At 40.2% G+C, this 16,576-nt stretch overlaps 1 protein-coding gene across 2 annotated transcripts in view; it reads left to right on the forward strand.

The window, feature by feature from the left end:
* ANO6 (anoctamin 6) overlaps positions 1 to 16,576 on the forward strand; it is an 81,876-nt gene that overhangs the window by 21,251 nt on the left and 44,049 nt on the right. For both annotated transcript variants that reach the window (XM_054846347.1, XM_054846356.1), the window contains exon 2: positions 8,999 to 9,075. In XM_054846347.1, the coding sequence (XP_054702322.1) occupies positions 8,999 to 9,075 (77 nt within the window). The remainder of the gene's footprint in view (positions 1 to 8,998; positions 9,076 to 16,576) is intronic.

Here is a 16,576-nt window from a genome sequence, read left to right on the forward strand (position 1 = left end):
GTTTACATTCAGTGTACAACCAAAAAGCACACCAGATATTGTTTAAAATTATAGTAGGTAGGCGTGTTAATACATTCTAAAGCCAAAAATTGTTTCTCTATCTATATATTGCCCATTGACAGATGAGAGCCAAAATAATTCTTTCTGACAGCCATTTCAACTGAAGGTGGGTAAATTGTTTAGCTTCAGAACAAGCATTTAGAATAGTCTGATTAGCAACTGAATTTCTGCCGTGATTTACAGTCAGCTGGTGTCTGATGCAGGCAGGGTGGTTCTGGCGTGCATTGCAGCAGCGAAAACCAGGAGCCAGCATTTGCATTTCTGCGGGTTACTCTGGATTCATAGAACTGTAACTAAAAAGTCATTAGCCCACTGTTTGTTTTAAAAACTGAAGTTGGGGCTAGTCCAGGTCTCATTGAAATGGTTTAGGATTTTTGCCACAGGTTTTGGGCAAGTGTCCCACTTTGAGTTCTGGACACGTAAGAACTGTTTGTCAATTTGGTTACTGAGCCCCTTAAACCTTCCAACTCAGTGCCTCTTAAATATTTAGGCACTGCTATCAGCAGAATCATTTCCGCAAAATCTAATTTCTTGTTCTATAACTCCCTGCTAATTACTTTATCGTATTTGGTGAGCTACCCTGACTCTGGGCTGGCCATTTCAGGACATGGGGTGTTAGACTAGCAATACTCTGTATTATATTCCCAACTGAATGTTTTCCTGTTTAAGATTAGTCACGAAAGAGTATTTATTTTTGAAAGTCATACCACGCGTTCCCAATCCTTTGTTTGCACAGCTGTAAAAGAAGATAACTTAATGGCAAGAACAGTCTTTCAAACGAGAAAGGATCATTTTCCAAGACAGCCATTTCACTTCCTTTGTGATCCAACAGCATCGGTAGCTTCATATTGGGTATGCTTGGGCATCTGAAATTAAAATCAATGTTGTCCTTATTATGTGGCATAGATTAGGTTTTGGGTTGACGATACCTGTAGATCTGCTCTGTGTGAGTGCACAAAGAACGTAATTTACTGACAGCTTGGAAAGCCATTTTGGCATCACTAATTGTCATTGGTTTTCTCACGTGCTGTAAGACTGCTTGTGACCTTAAGAAGAGACCAAGACTTGCACATGGAAGGGAGCTGTATAGATCTCTTATTAACTATAAACAATAGGTTATAAAATACAGTTTGTTATAAAAATAATTAAATTTAACTTCAAGTACATAGATATTCAAAAAGGGCAGAATACCGGGTTTAGTGGCTTGTATTCTTCAAATAAGGTCTACAGATATAAAATCTAATCTACAACTAATTTAAACACATTCCAGTAAAATGACTGAACTTACTTAAAGACATGAATGCTACTAAGTGCAAGCCCATTGTATTTTGGTGGAATGAGGTGAAACCATTGATAATTTGTGCTCATAATGGCTGCCATCATAAGTAGAGTGGAGATGAGGCTGTATCCCAGAGAAGAGCAAGTCTGGAAAAGTCACTTCAACCCAGACAGACCTTTAACCATCACAAAGATCCCAATAATAATGCCTCCACCTAGCAAGGAGCAAGGTAAAAAGATCAGACCTACATTTTGGAAGGATAAGCTAAGACATTCTTTTCTTAACCCTTTGTGTTTATTCATTTACCCTGCGAAGTGAAAGAAATTAGGTTAACATGTCATCCTCACTAAGGAAGGTTTTTTTTTTCTTTTGTTTTAAAATTGTTTAGGTTATTAAATGAAACTATTTTATATGCGATTTGATAGATAAGATATATAAGACCATCAAGGATATTTTACATTTAAAACTGATTTTTTTAACAAAGGAAGTAGCTCAAGGAAGTACATGGCCTTGATTAATTTTGTTTTAGAGCTGTGGATCTCATTGTCTCTTTCTGTCTTTGATTCATAGATTTAAAAAGGGAAATACATATTATTGCTTTTTCAGCTCCTCAGTAGTTTCTTAGCTCTGAGAGTACTCCTATACAATGAACTGAACATGTAAAATAAACTAAAGAAATATTCTGCACCAGCAAAAGAGATTGTGGCTGTCAAAAAACAGTATATCAGTCCAAAAGTTTCTTTTTCCAGAAAAATTCGACTTGCGCAATGGTTTTACTTCACTTCTTCAGATTTCAGCAAGCATTACCTATGGCTCGAGTAGTTTACATTTAACTGAAAAAAATTTTTGTTCGATGCTTAGCCCTTAAAACAGGTTGTGATTTGTTCTGATAGGCTTTTTTTAGTCATAACTATTAGATTAATTTTTTATAGATACATTTATATATAATTTATATATTAATATGTAATATCTGATATGAATTAACAGGAAGGAAAGCTGTTGTTTTGCCTAGTCTAAATAGTATATATTCAAAGTTTTCTTTGTTCATAGCCCCAGAGCTTGTAGTCATGTTTATAACAACATCTTCACTTTCTGGGTAAGTGTTAAGATTTGGAAAAGCAAAATCTTTGCTCAGTAGGGAAACTTTGTGTTGTCAGCTCTCCGCCATTTTGATCTTGTAGGGCATTTAAAACAACATGGAATAAATTTATCTCTTTCCTCCACTCCTTGTCTCCCCAAAGGCCAGGATAGTATCATAATTTTATTATTTTTGGACCAAGAGACAGAAGGCTGGGCATTCTTAAGGGAGCTGTTATCTATGTAAAGTCCTTTTTAGGACAGTGGCTTTACTGCAGTCCCCAGCTGATATTCAGGAATGACTCCAGATCTTTACACTGATTCACCTGAAAATGATGCTCTCCCCTCATTATTGTTTCCTCAGTTTTGATACAGTGATTGCCATTTCCTCATGTGGTACCCTGTCTTGGATGTGTCAATACTCATCCTTTTTGAGAAGATGAATCTCCGAAATATTAGTTTTATTCCAGACAGCAGTAGCTTGTTCTTTTTTATGAAATAAGATGAAAGCAATTTGACTTGATTAGATGATGGGCTTCAGAGTAGTTTCCATTCAGTCCAGACTCAGTTCATATCAAGTATTTTACCTCATGCTTCCTTGTGGCTTCTGAGACAGAACCTGTGAGGTGAGGCTCCTTGCTTGGTTGCCTCTTGGGCGCCATGCATGATGGTATCACAAAACCGATCTTCCGCTAGCACGACTGCAGCCTGCCGAGGTGAGGAGACACTACCACAGTGTTGGTCTGTTTTCCTGTGATGCAGGATCAGCTCTACTTAGAAAGCAGTATCTGGGCAAAGCCCACCATCTTTGGATCTTCTTGTTTATCCCAGCAGATGGGAACAATCTGACTCCATCCAGTACTCTGAGCCTCATGGTGGCAAATCTGATATGATCTTTCATTTTGATTTTCATTAGGACAAATAGACTTTATTAATGACTATTTTTCTCTGTTCTAATGTGGAGACAGGGCTGTCAAACAAACATTTCAGGATTCCTGAATGTCGAATGTTGATTCAGATAAAAATTGCATGTAAATATTTCCTGATGTTTTCCAGTCAGAGAAATATTTTGTTGTATTTATTTTCTTCGCAATCTATTTCTGTCTAAAAGACCCACGTGTGCCTACATTTTTACATTTTTATATGCAGCGAAGGTTGTTGTCTAAGGCACGGCTACTGGAGGGCAGTGCTGTCAGCTAAGACAGAGTGTGGGTTTGCAGCGCATCATCTACTGTGTTCTCCTTCAGTAAATGCCTGCTGCCCTCTCCTCCCATGCATTCCACCTGTGTTTGCTGTGGGACAGCACTGTGCGTGCAGTCGGGTAATGCAGATGAGTTGATGGGCCCCAGCGCTGCGGTCTAGCTTTGCAACAACTCGTTTTCTGTAACCATACTATAAACTTCCCTGCTTATGGAGGAGGCACTCTATGCAGCAGGCAGATCCCACCGAGGGGCTGAGCAGATATTCTTGAGCACATCAGCTTCGTACTTAGGAGAGCACAATATTCTATTCATTTATTTTCCCCCCTGTAAGAACAGAATTTGGGACTTACTTACACTTTTTAAAACTTCTGTGACAGACAGTCAGTACTCTTACAAAATACTCAGAGGAAAGTGAGAGGTGGTATGATATCTATAGCAAAGCAGCAATGCCTGGGGGTTCCAGGCATCACTTTCTGGCTTTGCATTCATGATTGCTCATGAGGTACCATGCTCAGTGCCAGGGCCGAGATCTTGTCCTTTGCAATGTCTCACAAGTTTTTTGAGGGAAGTGAGTACCAGGTACTATGAGTTAGGTGTTGTAAAACCTTTTTGACATCTCAGAATAATTCTGTGCCTATTAATTTGGCTTACGTGGGTGATTTACAAGCTTAAAGAGTGCTGCTGCCCTTTTTTACCTTTGATTATTTCCATTAGAGAGGTTACCTATGATAGCCAAGAATTTCTTTGGCACAAAGCTTGGCAACTTCAGGCATGTTTTGCAATGTCCTTGCTTATAGAGCCAAGCCCAGTGGTCTTCTCAAACATCAGCTTATCCAATATCTTTGTGATTTTCTTGTCATTAACGTTTTTTTGGACAGCATCTTTCTTTTCGCTTCTGGATACTGCATGTTTTCCATTCTCAGGCCTCTTAATTTACAGTCACAAAAAATCTATTTCATCCCTACTGCCTGTGCTTTGGGCAGCTTCTATTATTTCACTCCAAGGAAAGGTTTAATTCTTCTATATATTTATTCCAAAGGGAGAGCAGCTTCCATGCCTATCAGTGTGCACAGCCTCTCACCTCTGCCATAACAATAGGCAGAGATTAGTAATAGAATCATAGAATCACAGAATGGCTTGGGTTGGAAGGGACCTCAAAGATCATCTAGTTCCAACCCCCCTGCCATGGGCAGGGACACCCTCCACTAGACCACGTTGCCCAAAGCCCCATCCAACCTGGCCTTGAACACTTCCAGGGATGGGGCATCCACAGCCTCTCTGGGCAACCTGTTCCAGTGCCTCACCACCCTCACAGTAAAGAACTTCTTTCTAATATCTAATCTAAATCGACCCTCCTTCAGCTTAAACCCATTAACCCTTGTCCTGTCACTAATAGAATCATAGAATAGTTTGGGTTGGAAAGGACCTCAAAGATTATCTAGTTCCAACCCCCCAACTAGGGGGGTTTACTAGTAGTAATCTTCAGGAAAGCCTTTAAAATTGAATTATTCAAAGGGAAGATCACTGATCTTACAAAACCGTTCACTGTCAATATCAATTAACTAATGAAAACACTGGACATTTTCCATTGGCTGTCAAGGAATTTTAGAATCTTTATTCATTCCAGCCAGAAATGCTGGCTGATCTGTGAGAAAGCAAAGCCATAGAGAAAACTCCTAAAACAAATCACTGGTAGTATCAACAGTGGGATTCATGTCCCATGGCCTGGCCTAAAGTGTGGGATGTACACAGGTTATAAAGAAGCAGCATGGGATTAACATAGACAATACTTGTGTATAGGCATATTTGAGGTAAGTTGTGAAATACTGACAGTGCAATTCAGTGTCCTGGATTGCAGAATGGTCTCTGGGCAGCTGGGAATACCACTGATACATTGGCAGCTCAGATACTACTGAGACGTTCTTGTAAAGTAGCATGCACAGGTTCAGTGCTTGCATTTTTTACAACAGCATCTTTTGTAAGGACTAGATCAAAGACCAACCTGTATCACTGTGCAGGAACTCAAAATCTATGGAAGCATTTCAAAGACATTTGATAAAATATTCTGACAAAAGCATACGTTGCCAGGATTACTTGAAGGTAGCACTTGATGTTAAAATCAGAGCATGCCAACACGAATGCAGTAGAGTTCTTTGCTCCTTTACACCTTCTTTGCTTTACTTGACTAAGTGGTAGAAAATAAACATCTACACTTGATATGCTCTGACCCAAACATTAACAGGAGTGATAATGCCTCTGAAGAAGAAAGAGGTTATCAGGAATATTATTTTACTATAAAATGTCAGCATGGTGGTCTTTTTTGCACATAACTATGAGAACACTATGGCCAGACTTAGACTCAGAGGAAACTGGGTCTGGAAAGGACCTCAAAAGGTCATGTAGGCCATCCTCCTAAGGTTCATGCCTGATTCAACTTGGCCTAGATTGTTCCAGCTTATTTAATTAATCTGCACTGAAGCATCTCTGATGTTGAAGACCTCACATGACATCACCTGCTGCCCCGGGCAGTCTCTTCTACTGTTCTCCCTGTTAAAAAGATTTTTCCTGATGTCCAGACTGAAACTTTTGTGCTGCAATTTTCTTTCTTGTCCTCCCTACTTCAAACTGACCTTACTATAATGCTGGAGGGGAAGTGGGAGAAACACATTAAGTGATTTTGGGGGTAGGAATAGCACTTTGTGTGGGCACAGCTTTTTCTGGCAAAGTTTTTGCAGGTACCATTTGTGTCTCTCTGAGAAACTGGAATGGTCTCTTCCAGCTAAAAACTGCACAAATTGGCACAGCTGTCCTTGCAAACCACTGCTAGAACAAACCTGACCTAAGTATACACTCAGGTAGTGTCAAGGCTCTGTATTTTTTGCTTCACATAAACATTAATCTATATTTAATTTGAGAGAAGTTCTGGGCTGATGTCTCAGAAGAAGTGAGAGCAGCAGGTCTCTTTTGCAATGGTCCAGGGACTGTACTGAATGGTATTTCAAAATAAAATGTGTTAGGATGATAAATATTGATAAATATTGATTAAAGTGTGCATGACACCATATCATGGGGACAATATGCTGGCCAGAGACACTGAGGCATAAGCAAGTTGTAGTCACATAAATTTTTACAGAGGATGTTCCTGGCCAACCCCAGATCCATCAGGATTTGGGAGGACTGAAGTTATCCTTCCTGCTGTGAATGCCACATGTCCCCCTTCTCTTCAGGTCTGGCTGAAGGGATTTCTAGACAGCACTGGTGAGGGGGGTGTAGTTACACCTCGTGAGGACTCAGCAAAAAGGCCATTTTAGCTCATGGTTCTCGTTACTGCAGTTCAGTGGCTGGCAGAAGTCTTCATGTCTGTGTCCACATCTGCTTGTTTCGTGTAATGGCACACAGAGTTTCAGGGCAGATGTTTATATTTCAAAGCAGGATGCTCATATTTCTCCTTCACCCTGTCCATTATATGTGGGCAGAAACATTCCCTCTTCTGTGGGCTTTCAGAAGCACTTTGTATCTGGATATCTTTGTGTCCAGATAGAGAATAAAGAATGCCCTAAAGCACGTAGGGTGATGCCCATTACACTGACATCAAGGATATGTATTTGCCCTTCTCACACTAGTCTGAGCTGAACCCATTAAAATATAATGATGTGCATATATAGCAATCTTGCAGTAACTGCTGAGCTACGCTCATGTTTTCTGAGTCCTCATATTATGGTCTCAGCATGTGATGTTTGTGTGCTGAACTAGTCCACATTTTTCTGCTCTTTTTTTAAATGCTGGGAAATGTTTCTAAAGATATTAATGTTTTTGAGAGCTCATGGACTTTGATTATTCAACTGGGCCAACCTTTGGGTTATGACTCAAATGTTTCTGAAGCGATGTTGATGGAAAAATTCATGGACTTGCTTTTGTCTCCTCCCTAGAGTGTGCACTATCACCACAGTAGAGATCTGGAAACTGACAGCTCAACATCTGGAACAAAATCCCTACCAAACTCTGTGAAAGAGTATTTAAACCAGAGAATTTAGCTGCTTAGAGGCCATGAGAGAATTCTGTTGATTTGCAAAGAGCAGTTGTCTTGTGCTCTATTTCTAAGTGTTTTGACATATTTTCAGCTGCTATAAATGAGCATCATCAGTGAAAGAAAACTTCTTTAAAATTCTTGAGAATTTGGCCACATATCAATGAAGTTTTTAAGCCAAAAAACCCCCAAACCAAACCCACCCCCCCCAAGCACATCAGTTATGTTTGTCCTGGCATTGTAGCTAACGGGCATTGGCATTTAGCTATCCTTCTAAGAGTACTACAGATTAGATTATTTTAGAGTTTGGGGATTTGCTTTTAGTATTATAGTATTTTTTGATAAGTTGAGGCTATCCTTTCCAGACAACACTGGCATTTAGGTATCACTGATATCCATGACCCTCTCCTCAGTGCAGAACCTGCTTGACTAAGATACCTCTCTATGTTAAGGATCTAAATATAACACATGGGGTCCATCTGCGTGCCATGCATAGGCAGAAAGCAGCCTTCTCCCTTCAGCCACTTGATGTTATCTTCAGCCTGAGGATGTTATCTGACTTCTTCTTAAGACCCAAAAATATTTGTTAAGACACTAAAACCAATACCTTGCAGCAATGGTAGACCTTCTGTAACTTCTTTCCAGCAGCTTTATTAGGATGAATTTGTGCTTGATCTGATTGGCCAGTTTTCCCAGTGTGCTTGATAATGGTATCATGGAGTAGCATACTTCACGAGATCATCTTTATTTTATGCTGTATTTTCAGGACAGCAATTCAGTTTGCAGGTTGTTGGTTTTTAACAGGTATTAGGGAAATACACATTGAATGTGGAGGTGTGTTATCAGGTTATGTGAAAATCATTCCTGTTATAGAGTCAATGTTACAGCATCACTGCCTCTGTCATACCCATTCCAGGATTTCTGAAGAATTCCCTGGTACTGTTATTTGTTATTGCCTGACAAGTATGGTCAGCATGAGCTAGGGTTATTTGTGCAGGCGGAGCCAGTTCTGGTATCCTTATTCATTGAAAGATAAACGTAACTACTGCTAGAGTGTGGATAGATTTTCTGAAACACTAAATAACACAAATTAGCAAAGGAATGCTTTGCATCACTGTAGCTTGGCCAGGATGCTCTCCTATAACATTAACCTGTCATCCTGGTGAAATTTATGTTTTGCTCTCTTGCCACCTGCTGATTATAACTGAAGTATGAAACACGTTCTCTTTCTGAAACACTAAATAAATGCAATAAAGTGGCTTCTCCACAAACCCTTAATAAAATTTTAGAAAAAAAACCCCACCTACCACACAAAATGCTAAAATGTTTTAATTTTTTTATGTTTATTTTTAGTCTTGGAACTGAACCAGATTATTATTCCCACTTACGGAACTGTGCCGGATCAGCAAAACCTTCATACTCCTGAATGGGTGGGTACTTCTTTACTTTAACTATGACTACCTATAATTTTTTTCTCTTATAGATATGCAACAGTCAGTAGCTGTTCCAGAAGACTAGCATTCCTTTGCATTTGCAGCACATGCAGTTCATCTGTGTGACTGAATATGAGTTGCTGTATCTCTGTTTCCCTAAAGGTACCTGAAGTCATTGAGTCAGATGTGAAAGTGCAGGTTGACACAGGCACTGGGCTCAATTAAAAGTGACCAATATATATTCACTATAAACTGATACACACACATACACCTCCTCTCTCTATATAATTTTGTACATGTATAGGATTTCTGTGTGTGTACGTACAAGGATAAATAGTTATGAACATACGCTACGTATAAACACACATACCCTATAGATTTATACACGCTCAGGTATTAGCTGGCCGACACGGTAGTTCAGGATTCATTTTTACAGAAAGCTTAGAGACACCAAGGAATTCCTTACTAAAGTGGCAAGAAGGAAAAAGACCTGGAGGTGTCCATTCCCTTCAGCCAAAGTTCAAGTTCCCCAATGTTTTGTGTGGCCTAATGTTTTCTGCGGCAAACAGGCTTCTTCTAGCTCAAGATCTCCTGCCTCAGATCTCATTTATCTCTAAGGACTGGCCAGTTGACCCCAACAGGCCCTGCCGTGGCACACACTGTGCCAATGTGATGCCCAACTGGCGTGCTGATGTGTCCAATTTTATTTTTTCCACTAGGATGGTACAAGTGTGGTCTGCAGTTGCACAATGGGATAAATATAAACCTGGATTCAAAAAGGTGTAAAATTATATACTTATCCTAAAGCTAATAGAGCAACTCCATATAAATAAAAAAAAGTCTGGTTTGTGTTTCATTACTCTAATGACAGAGGTTAGTGTCACTGGCTTTGGGTTTGTATAGGTTGCTATTCAAGCTACTTCTACAGGTGGCTCAGTGTTACAGGAGAGCAAGGCATAAAGAAACAGGTTCAACAGTGTCAAGAATTGCTCATTGGACCAATTTTCAGCACCCAAGGTCTTCATGATGATTTTCACATAGAGAAATCTTTCAAGAAACTATTGTAATGGTGGCACCAAGTAATGAGAGCTGGACCTAGTTCCCAGTTAGCCCAATCCAAGGCAGTGACATTTAAAATATCAGCTATTTACAAATAACTGAACCTGCCTGTGCATTTCATTCACCGCTGTCTACTAGATACTACTTCAGGAATGACAGCCACCTACTGCTGCTACCAGTTATCCCTTTAGTTTACACAGAGAAGGTCTGTGTTATGACTGCAGAGGTCCACATCCTGCTGATTTCTCTGTCTATAAGGAAATACATTGTTTTCTTTATATAACTAGGAGAACATACAATACACTGAAAAATGAGCATTCAAATTCAAGGGGATGAATTAAGCCAGCCCTGTCTTATATGTAGATATTATGATGGGAGCTTTCTAGATAATTTATTTTTCGTCCTGGCCGTCAAACTGAAAGCTATTTTGATTCATATCAAACTGAAATGGGAAACAGAATCATAAAAGAAAGAGGCAAAGGATTTCCATAGTGTTAATGTGTTTCAAAAGCGGTGTAAATGAAGGGATAGATTCGGTTTTCATTGCAGCAAGGTGCACCAGAGCCTTGGGGAGCTGCTCTAGCAGCTTAGCTGGCAAAGTACGTATCATAGTTATGGGTCAGGGGGTTTTGTTCTTGCCTCTGCTGTAGGAAACAAATACCCAAAGTACCAGGAAATTAGTTTCCTTCTGGGAGCTGGATACCCTCACCCCCCCTTGCCCCAGTGTTTTGCAGCAGGGTGCTCTTCGTTAGAAGCTGCTTCGGTCTCTAGAAAAAGATTTAAACATTTTTTGGACCATGAAGTGGAAACAAGAGCTTCCATTTCCCAGCTGTGTGGCCTGAGTAGAATGTTAAAAAAGTCCTTCTTAGACTCTCCTTGTGGTTTGATGAAAAATTTTTTTATGCATTTATATGAAGTGAAATAGCATCAAACCAGCCAGAATGTCATATACCTTGTGGTTAGAACAGTCTCTTCCAAGAGTCTTGGTAGAATTTATTTTTATTTCTACTGAAAATCAACTGTCAAAATCAATTTTTATTTTTGGTTGCTCATGTTTACCAGCAGTTGGAATTTCTGCTGTTTTAGAAGCATCTTTCCTGCACTGCTGCTTCCATGTCAGGTCCTCCTTGTCGGCCACTGGGCAGTTTCAGTGGGTTGGAGGGGCGAAAGATAAAATTGCAATCTACTGAGCCTGTCTGTGAAATGGATGAGTGCTAACTGTAGCTAGAAATGGAAACTGAATAGGAAGCCTAACCTTAAACAATTGAATAGAAGGGAAGTACTGTGCCTGTTGTCTAAACTTAGATCATGCTTTGCAGCTGGAAGTATTCTGGAAACTTGATTTGATTTTGCAAGTTGTCCTGGAATAGCCAAAACTGAGTAAGTTATTGGCTAATAGAAATGGTCCCATTCTTCTTCTGGTGCTGTCTCTAATTATAGGATCACATGCTAAGTTTGCCGCAAGATCCCTGCCTCATTCAACACGTGAGTAGGACATTAATCTCCAAAAAGCCCAGATTCTGTGAGGATGTTGTTTGTAGTACTTCAACAAGGTGTAAATGTGGCAGGAAATTGCAGGGAAAACATGAAAGGTTCTTATGACAAGAGAAACTGAGTGCAGTCCTAGATAATTGGATTTTATCTCTGCTTCTCCTATAGAGTTTCTGTGCAAGACTTGCAAAGTCACATCCAGCTTTCGTTTATTTCCTGAGTGACCCTGTTTGCATCAGTTGAAAATAGTCGCATACTGCGGACCCGAAAGTGAGTGCATTGCTCTTTGAAGAGAGAGAGTTGCTGAGCTCTCTGGAAAGATGTCACGGTCCTGGTGTCTCAAGCTAGAACTCCAAATTTAGGAGACAGTCAACAGGTTTTGGCATTGGTCTCTAGATACCTTATGTGATCACTATTGAAATGAGGGTTATACCCTTACTTTCTCTCCTGGGGGATCTTGTAAAATTAAATTTCTCAACATTTGTAGAACATTGAGATTCAACAAGGAGAGTACCACAGGCATAGTCAGAAGGAAATCCCTATTTTAAGTGTTTGGGCTATTTAGATGAGGTGTAACAAAAAAAGACATTGAATAAAGAAGATAATAAGGAGTATTCCATAATTACTACAAGGAGGGTAGAAGTATGGTATGTGGTTGTGCAATTCATGTATTGTAAACAGTATGTACAAGGAAGACAAAACTGCATGGACAGCATTAATCCAAGCCTTTTCCAGCTCTCAGATGTTTATTTTGCAGTCTTATCTGCTTTATAGGTAGATAGTTTGAATTTGAATGCAACAGTAAGATTTTTTTTGAGAGTCATCATGTGAAAGGGGAGGCTAACTTCTTCAAATTGTCTATTTTGCTGCCCCTCAAATACAATTTCTGCAGCGAGAAAGCTTAAGGGAAGTCTGAAAGAGTGAATTTCCCAGCTCCTGCATCCGGGGTGGTGCTGAAAAGCAGCAGGTTTTCAGCAGAGTACTGTCTTCACCTTTCTTTATAAGTAGGGACGTTTGGTCTCTAATCAGGAGTGACTGGAATTCCTCCTGCAGCCAGCAGCAAGGTGACGCTCAGACAGGAAGTCAAGTGGGTGTCTGGTCCAAACTTAGCGCAGGGGACAAGGCATCCCGATGCCTGGCCGGTTACTAACCACTTTCTGCTGACAGGAAGGTATGACTGTAATGACACCCCGCATTTTTCTACTCTGTCTTTAGTCTCAGTTTATTTCAGTTTGTTACATATCAAAAATGTCTTTGCATGTTGAGGAAGCGAGAAGAAACCCTTCTGATTAAGTGCTTGCTAATAAGCTCATTGTTGCTAAAACCAGAACTGAATCAGTCCTCTGTTGTTATTAGCAAATATGAGTCACAAGGGAAAATGTTAAAGGCACCACAGTTTTATGGCCCTATGGAGACAGACCAACATTTGTATGTGATATGCAAATAAACTTATATCTTCCAGATGTATCTTATATATTATATGTATCATATCTTATGGAAGTAAACGCTTGTGTTGGTCTTAATGTCAGAAAGTTGTCTCTATTGGTCACTCAGAACATAAAGTAATAAAAGATCTTGTTATACAGCTATGATAGTAAGAAGAACTTTATATTTCTGTAACATTTTCTTCAGATAATCTCAAAGCACTTCACAAATAATTATGTTTCATGATATCCTGGTAATACAATTTGTTTCCTTTTTATTTACTTGATTTGAAGTTTCCTGAGACCTGTAGAGAGAAATAGCTGTGCTTGTAAACAGGCACTCTGAAATTTTCACCTACGTAAAACCCACAACTGAAGTGTAACTTGCGGGTCCCCCACAAGACTGTCGCTGTGCTCCGGTGGGAGGATTTTTTGCAGGTGCCTGTCAGCAGAGGCGATGTTACACAGGCTCGGCTCTGCTCTCTTGTTTCCCAGTACTGATTTATTCCCTGGCGTGCTGCAGGAAGCTGTTTTGAAGCATATCTGAAAATTACGTGAGGTTGCAGACAAGTAGTTTATCCCTCCAGTAATAATTACATTTGGTGCTATTGATAGTCACACCAAAGGCTCGTGCGGACAAAATAAAGCACTTACTTTGTCCTTACAGTTAGATAAGTCATTCCTGCAGAATCTCTTGTTATTTCTAAAAAAAAATCAGCTTGCAATACTGTGCTTGTTCAGGGTATAGTAAACAACAAATAACTGCAATTCCTATGCACACTTTTTTCTTCATGCTTGTCTCCGTGCTGCCCTTCCCACCGTTATCTCCACTGAATGTTTAACAACATAATGCCCAGAGAAGGCTGGAAAAGTGAAGGCAGGTCTCTTTTGTAACGCCACCGTTTTTTCTTCTCTGGCATGGAGCATTGCTGTTGCTGAAGGGAGCTTCCCACTAGAGTGGTCTCCTTTCATCTTCTGCTACAGGCATCACGTGTATCCATGACTACAGGAATGGTATCAAAAGTGAGACAGGGCAGCTCCCCTTAGATTCCAGCAAGCCTGGTTATACGTGAGGGGGAGCACACGGTAGTCTCCCTCCTGGGGAGCTCTGAGTCAAGGGGCTGAGGGTTGGTTCCATGATGTGGTCACTTGGAGCCAAACCAGTTACCTCAGCCTTTACAGCCTTGTGCGGAGGGGCAAGCTTGTCTTCATGTCCCACTTGTCCCTTCTCCAAGTGCCGCTCTGTCCCGAGGGCTGGGAGAGCGGATGCTGTTTACCAATGACTGCTTGTGCTGGATTAGCAAAAGCGCAGGAAGCTCCTTGTTCCTTTGTGGAGGTGGCCACGGGGGGCCAGAGTCGGGGAGGATTAAGAGAAGGTGTGTAAGCAGGGGGGTGTGCATGGCAGAGGGCTGCTCAGGGTTGGCCGGGGACCTTCAGTGTGATTGCATCAGTGCAGCACTTCCCAGCTCCGGCAGGATCCCACCAGCTGTGCATACATCACCTGGTAGTGAGGACCAGGTGGTGGGTCTGTAGAACAAGGCATTTGGTGCTGAGGAGGTGGTGGCTGCATTATACACATTTCTGGGCTTTTTGTTACCGTCAAGTACTTCCCGTCTCATTCCTTGGAGTGAAGAGCCACTGATGCTCACCTGATCTAACCCTGCTCTGAACTGAAACACAGAGGCACACCCACATGAACGTGGCCATGCTGCCTCTAGGCTAGCCCACGTAGGTGTACCCTGAGTGTCTCAAAAAGCTTTATCCACGACCTGGCCCTCCCCTCCTTCAGATTCCTTCTGTTAATAAAGCAGCTAATAGTTCCCCGTCTCCAGTGGTAGGCAAGCAGTTGATTGTACGGCACTTGGAGAGTTCAGAAGCGCTTCAGAGTATGTGCTAAATATAATTAGTATTTTACAGCTAAATGAATTACATTTTTTTTATTTATTAATGATGTTAATCAATATTAACCTGCTGTCCACTAGGGTATTATTATAACATTAGAGTGCACAACCGATTGCCTCCATCAGTACTTAAAATATGATTATGGTGAGGCTAAGAAAATTAGAAAGTGCAGTAAGTAGACCCCACATTTGTTTCTATCAATGGGCCTGTTCATTATTTTGGGTTATAATTCGCTACTGATACTTAAGAAAAATTATGTATTGGAATTTCAGCCCCATTAACTTATGTGTCTATGCACAAAAGCTTGTGTGCATTTGTATGATAATAACATTTGTAATATTGTCAAATAATATTACATATTAAAAAAAAAGCCAAACCAACTATTGTCTCAAAGGAAATATTAACTCCAGAGTACAGCACATCTTTTTGGTTTCCAGTCTTGTTTTTCCCCTGGTAATTATATTGAATAATATATGATTTTTCATTACAAACTAACCAGTAGGGATTACAAGATACACCACATATCCCAGTTAACGTGGCTGTCGGAACCTTAACTATTGCATTCCCATTTGCATTTTACTTCTTACTTTTAATTGAGCAACATTTAATGTTACATTACAATGCATTTGTGTGGGCCTTAATCTTGATCTCTTAAGTATTCAGGCTTAATGACTCAATTCTTTATTATTTTATTGATATATAAAGTGTCGACAGATAGGTCAATTGAACAATGTCCTCATGATTAAAAGCAATAGAGATTACGTTTAAGAAGTTAGCTTCATAAGTATGAACTTCTGTCTATCTGTATTTGTGTAATCCAATATTGATTAATCTTTCAGCCATATTCCATTATATATATGCATAATTTAAGTTTAAGTGAGATATATATTGATATATATGTATATAAGTAAAGATGTATGTATATGGTAAGATGTATATACTCATGTGAATGAAATCATGTATGTAAGTAAATTAATGAATGAGAATACTGATTAACAGGCAGTCTTTGCATCTGGTTATTGACAATCCAGTTATGCCAGTTATCGCCAAGTTACATACTAGTTTTGTAAGCTTAAAGGAGACTACATTTAAAGCAAAATTATTTAAATGGTGAAATTATGCAATCACAAATTACGATCAAAACTTGATAGATCAAAACTTGATCTGATGTTTGCTGTCTGCAATTTCTTTCTTTTGTGGATAGGTCATACAGGAAAAAGAGCTAAAAGCTGTAGTGAAAAAAACTCAAAGCTATTACTACTTTTATGCCTTCAAGCGCTTGAATTTCACGACTAAACTCTATCTCTTTAAACAGAAGTTATTATAATGCTGTTTCTCAGATTCACAAGACAAAGAAACCCAATTAAAAAACCTTCTGGTTTATGCAGTGGCAACACTTCCTCTCCTTAATCATGATCATGCGGTTCGGGCTCTATGTTTCCAGCATTGCAACACGGAGCAATGTTAGCCCTGGCCAGAGCGCGCTGGGGTCCCAGGGGAGAGCAGGGCTGCGGGGCTGCGCTCTGCGCCTGGCTGGGCTCCGCTCCCCGCGCCCTCGCTTCTGCTGCTGCCCCAGCACCGCCCGAGCTGTCTCCCAACAGGGGCTGTTGGCTGTTGTCCAT

This window comes from Grus americana, chromosome 1, assembly GCF_028858705.1.
Source record: "Grus americana isolate bGruAme1 chromosome 1, bGruAme1.mat, whole genome shotgun sequence".
Classification (NCBI taxonomy): domain Eukaryota; kingdom Metazoa; phylum Chordata; class Aves; order Gruiformes; family Gruidae; genus Grus; species Grus americana.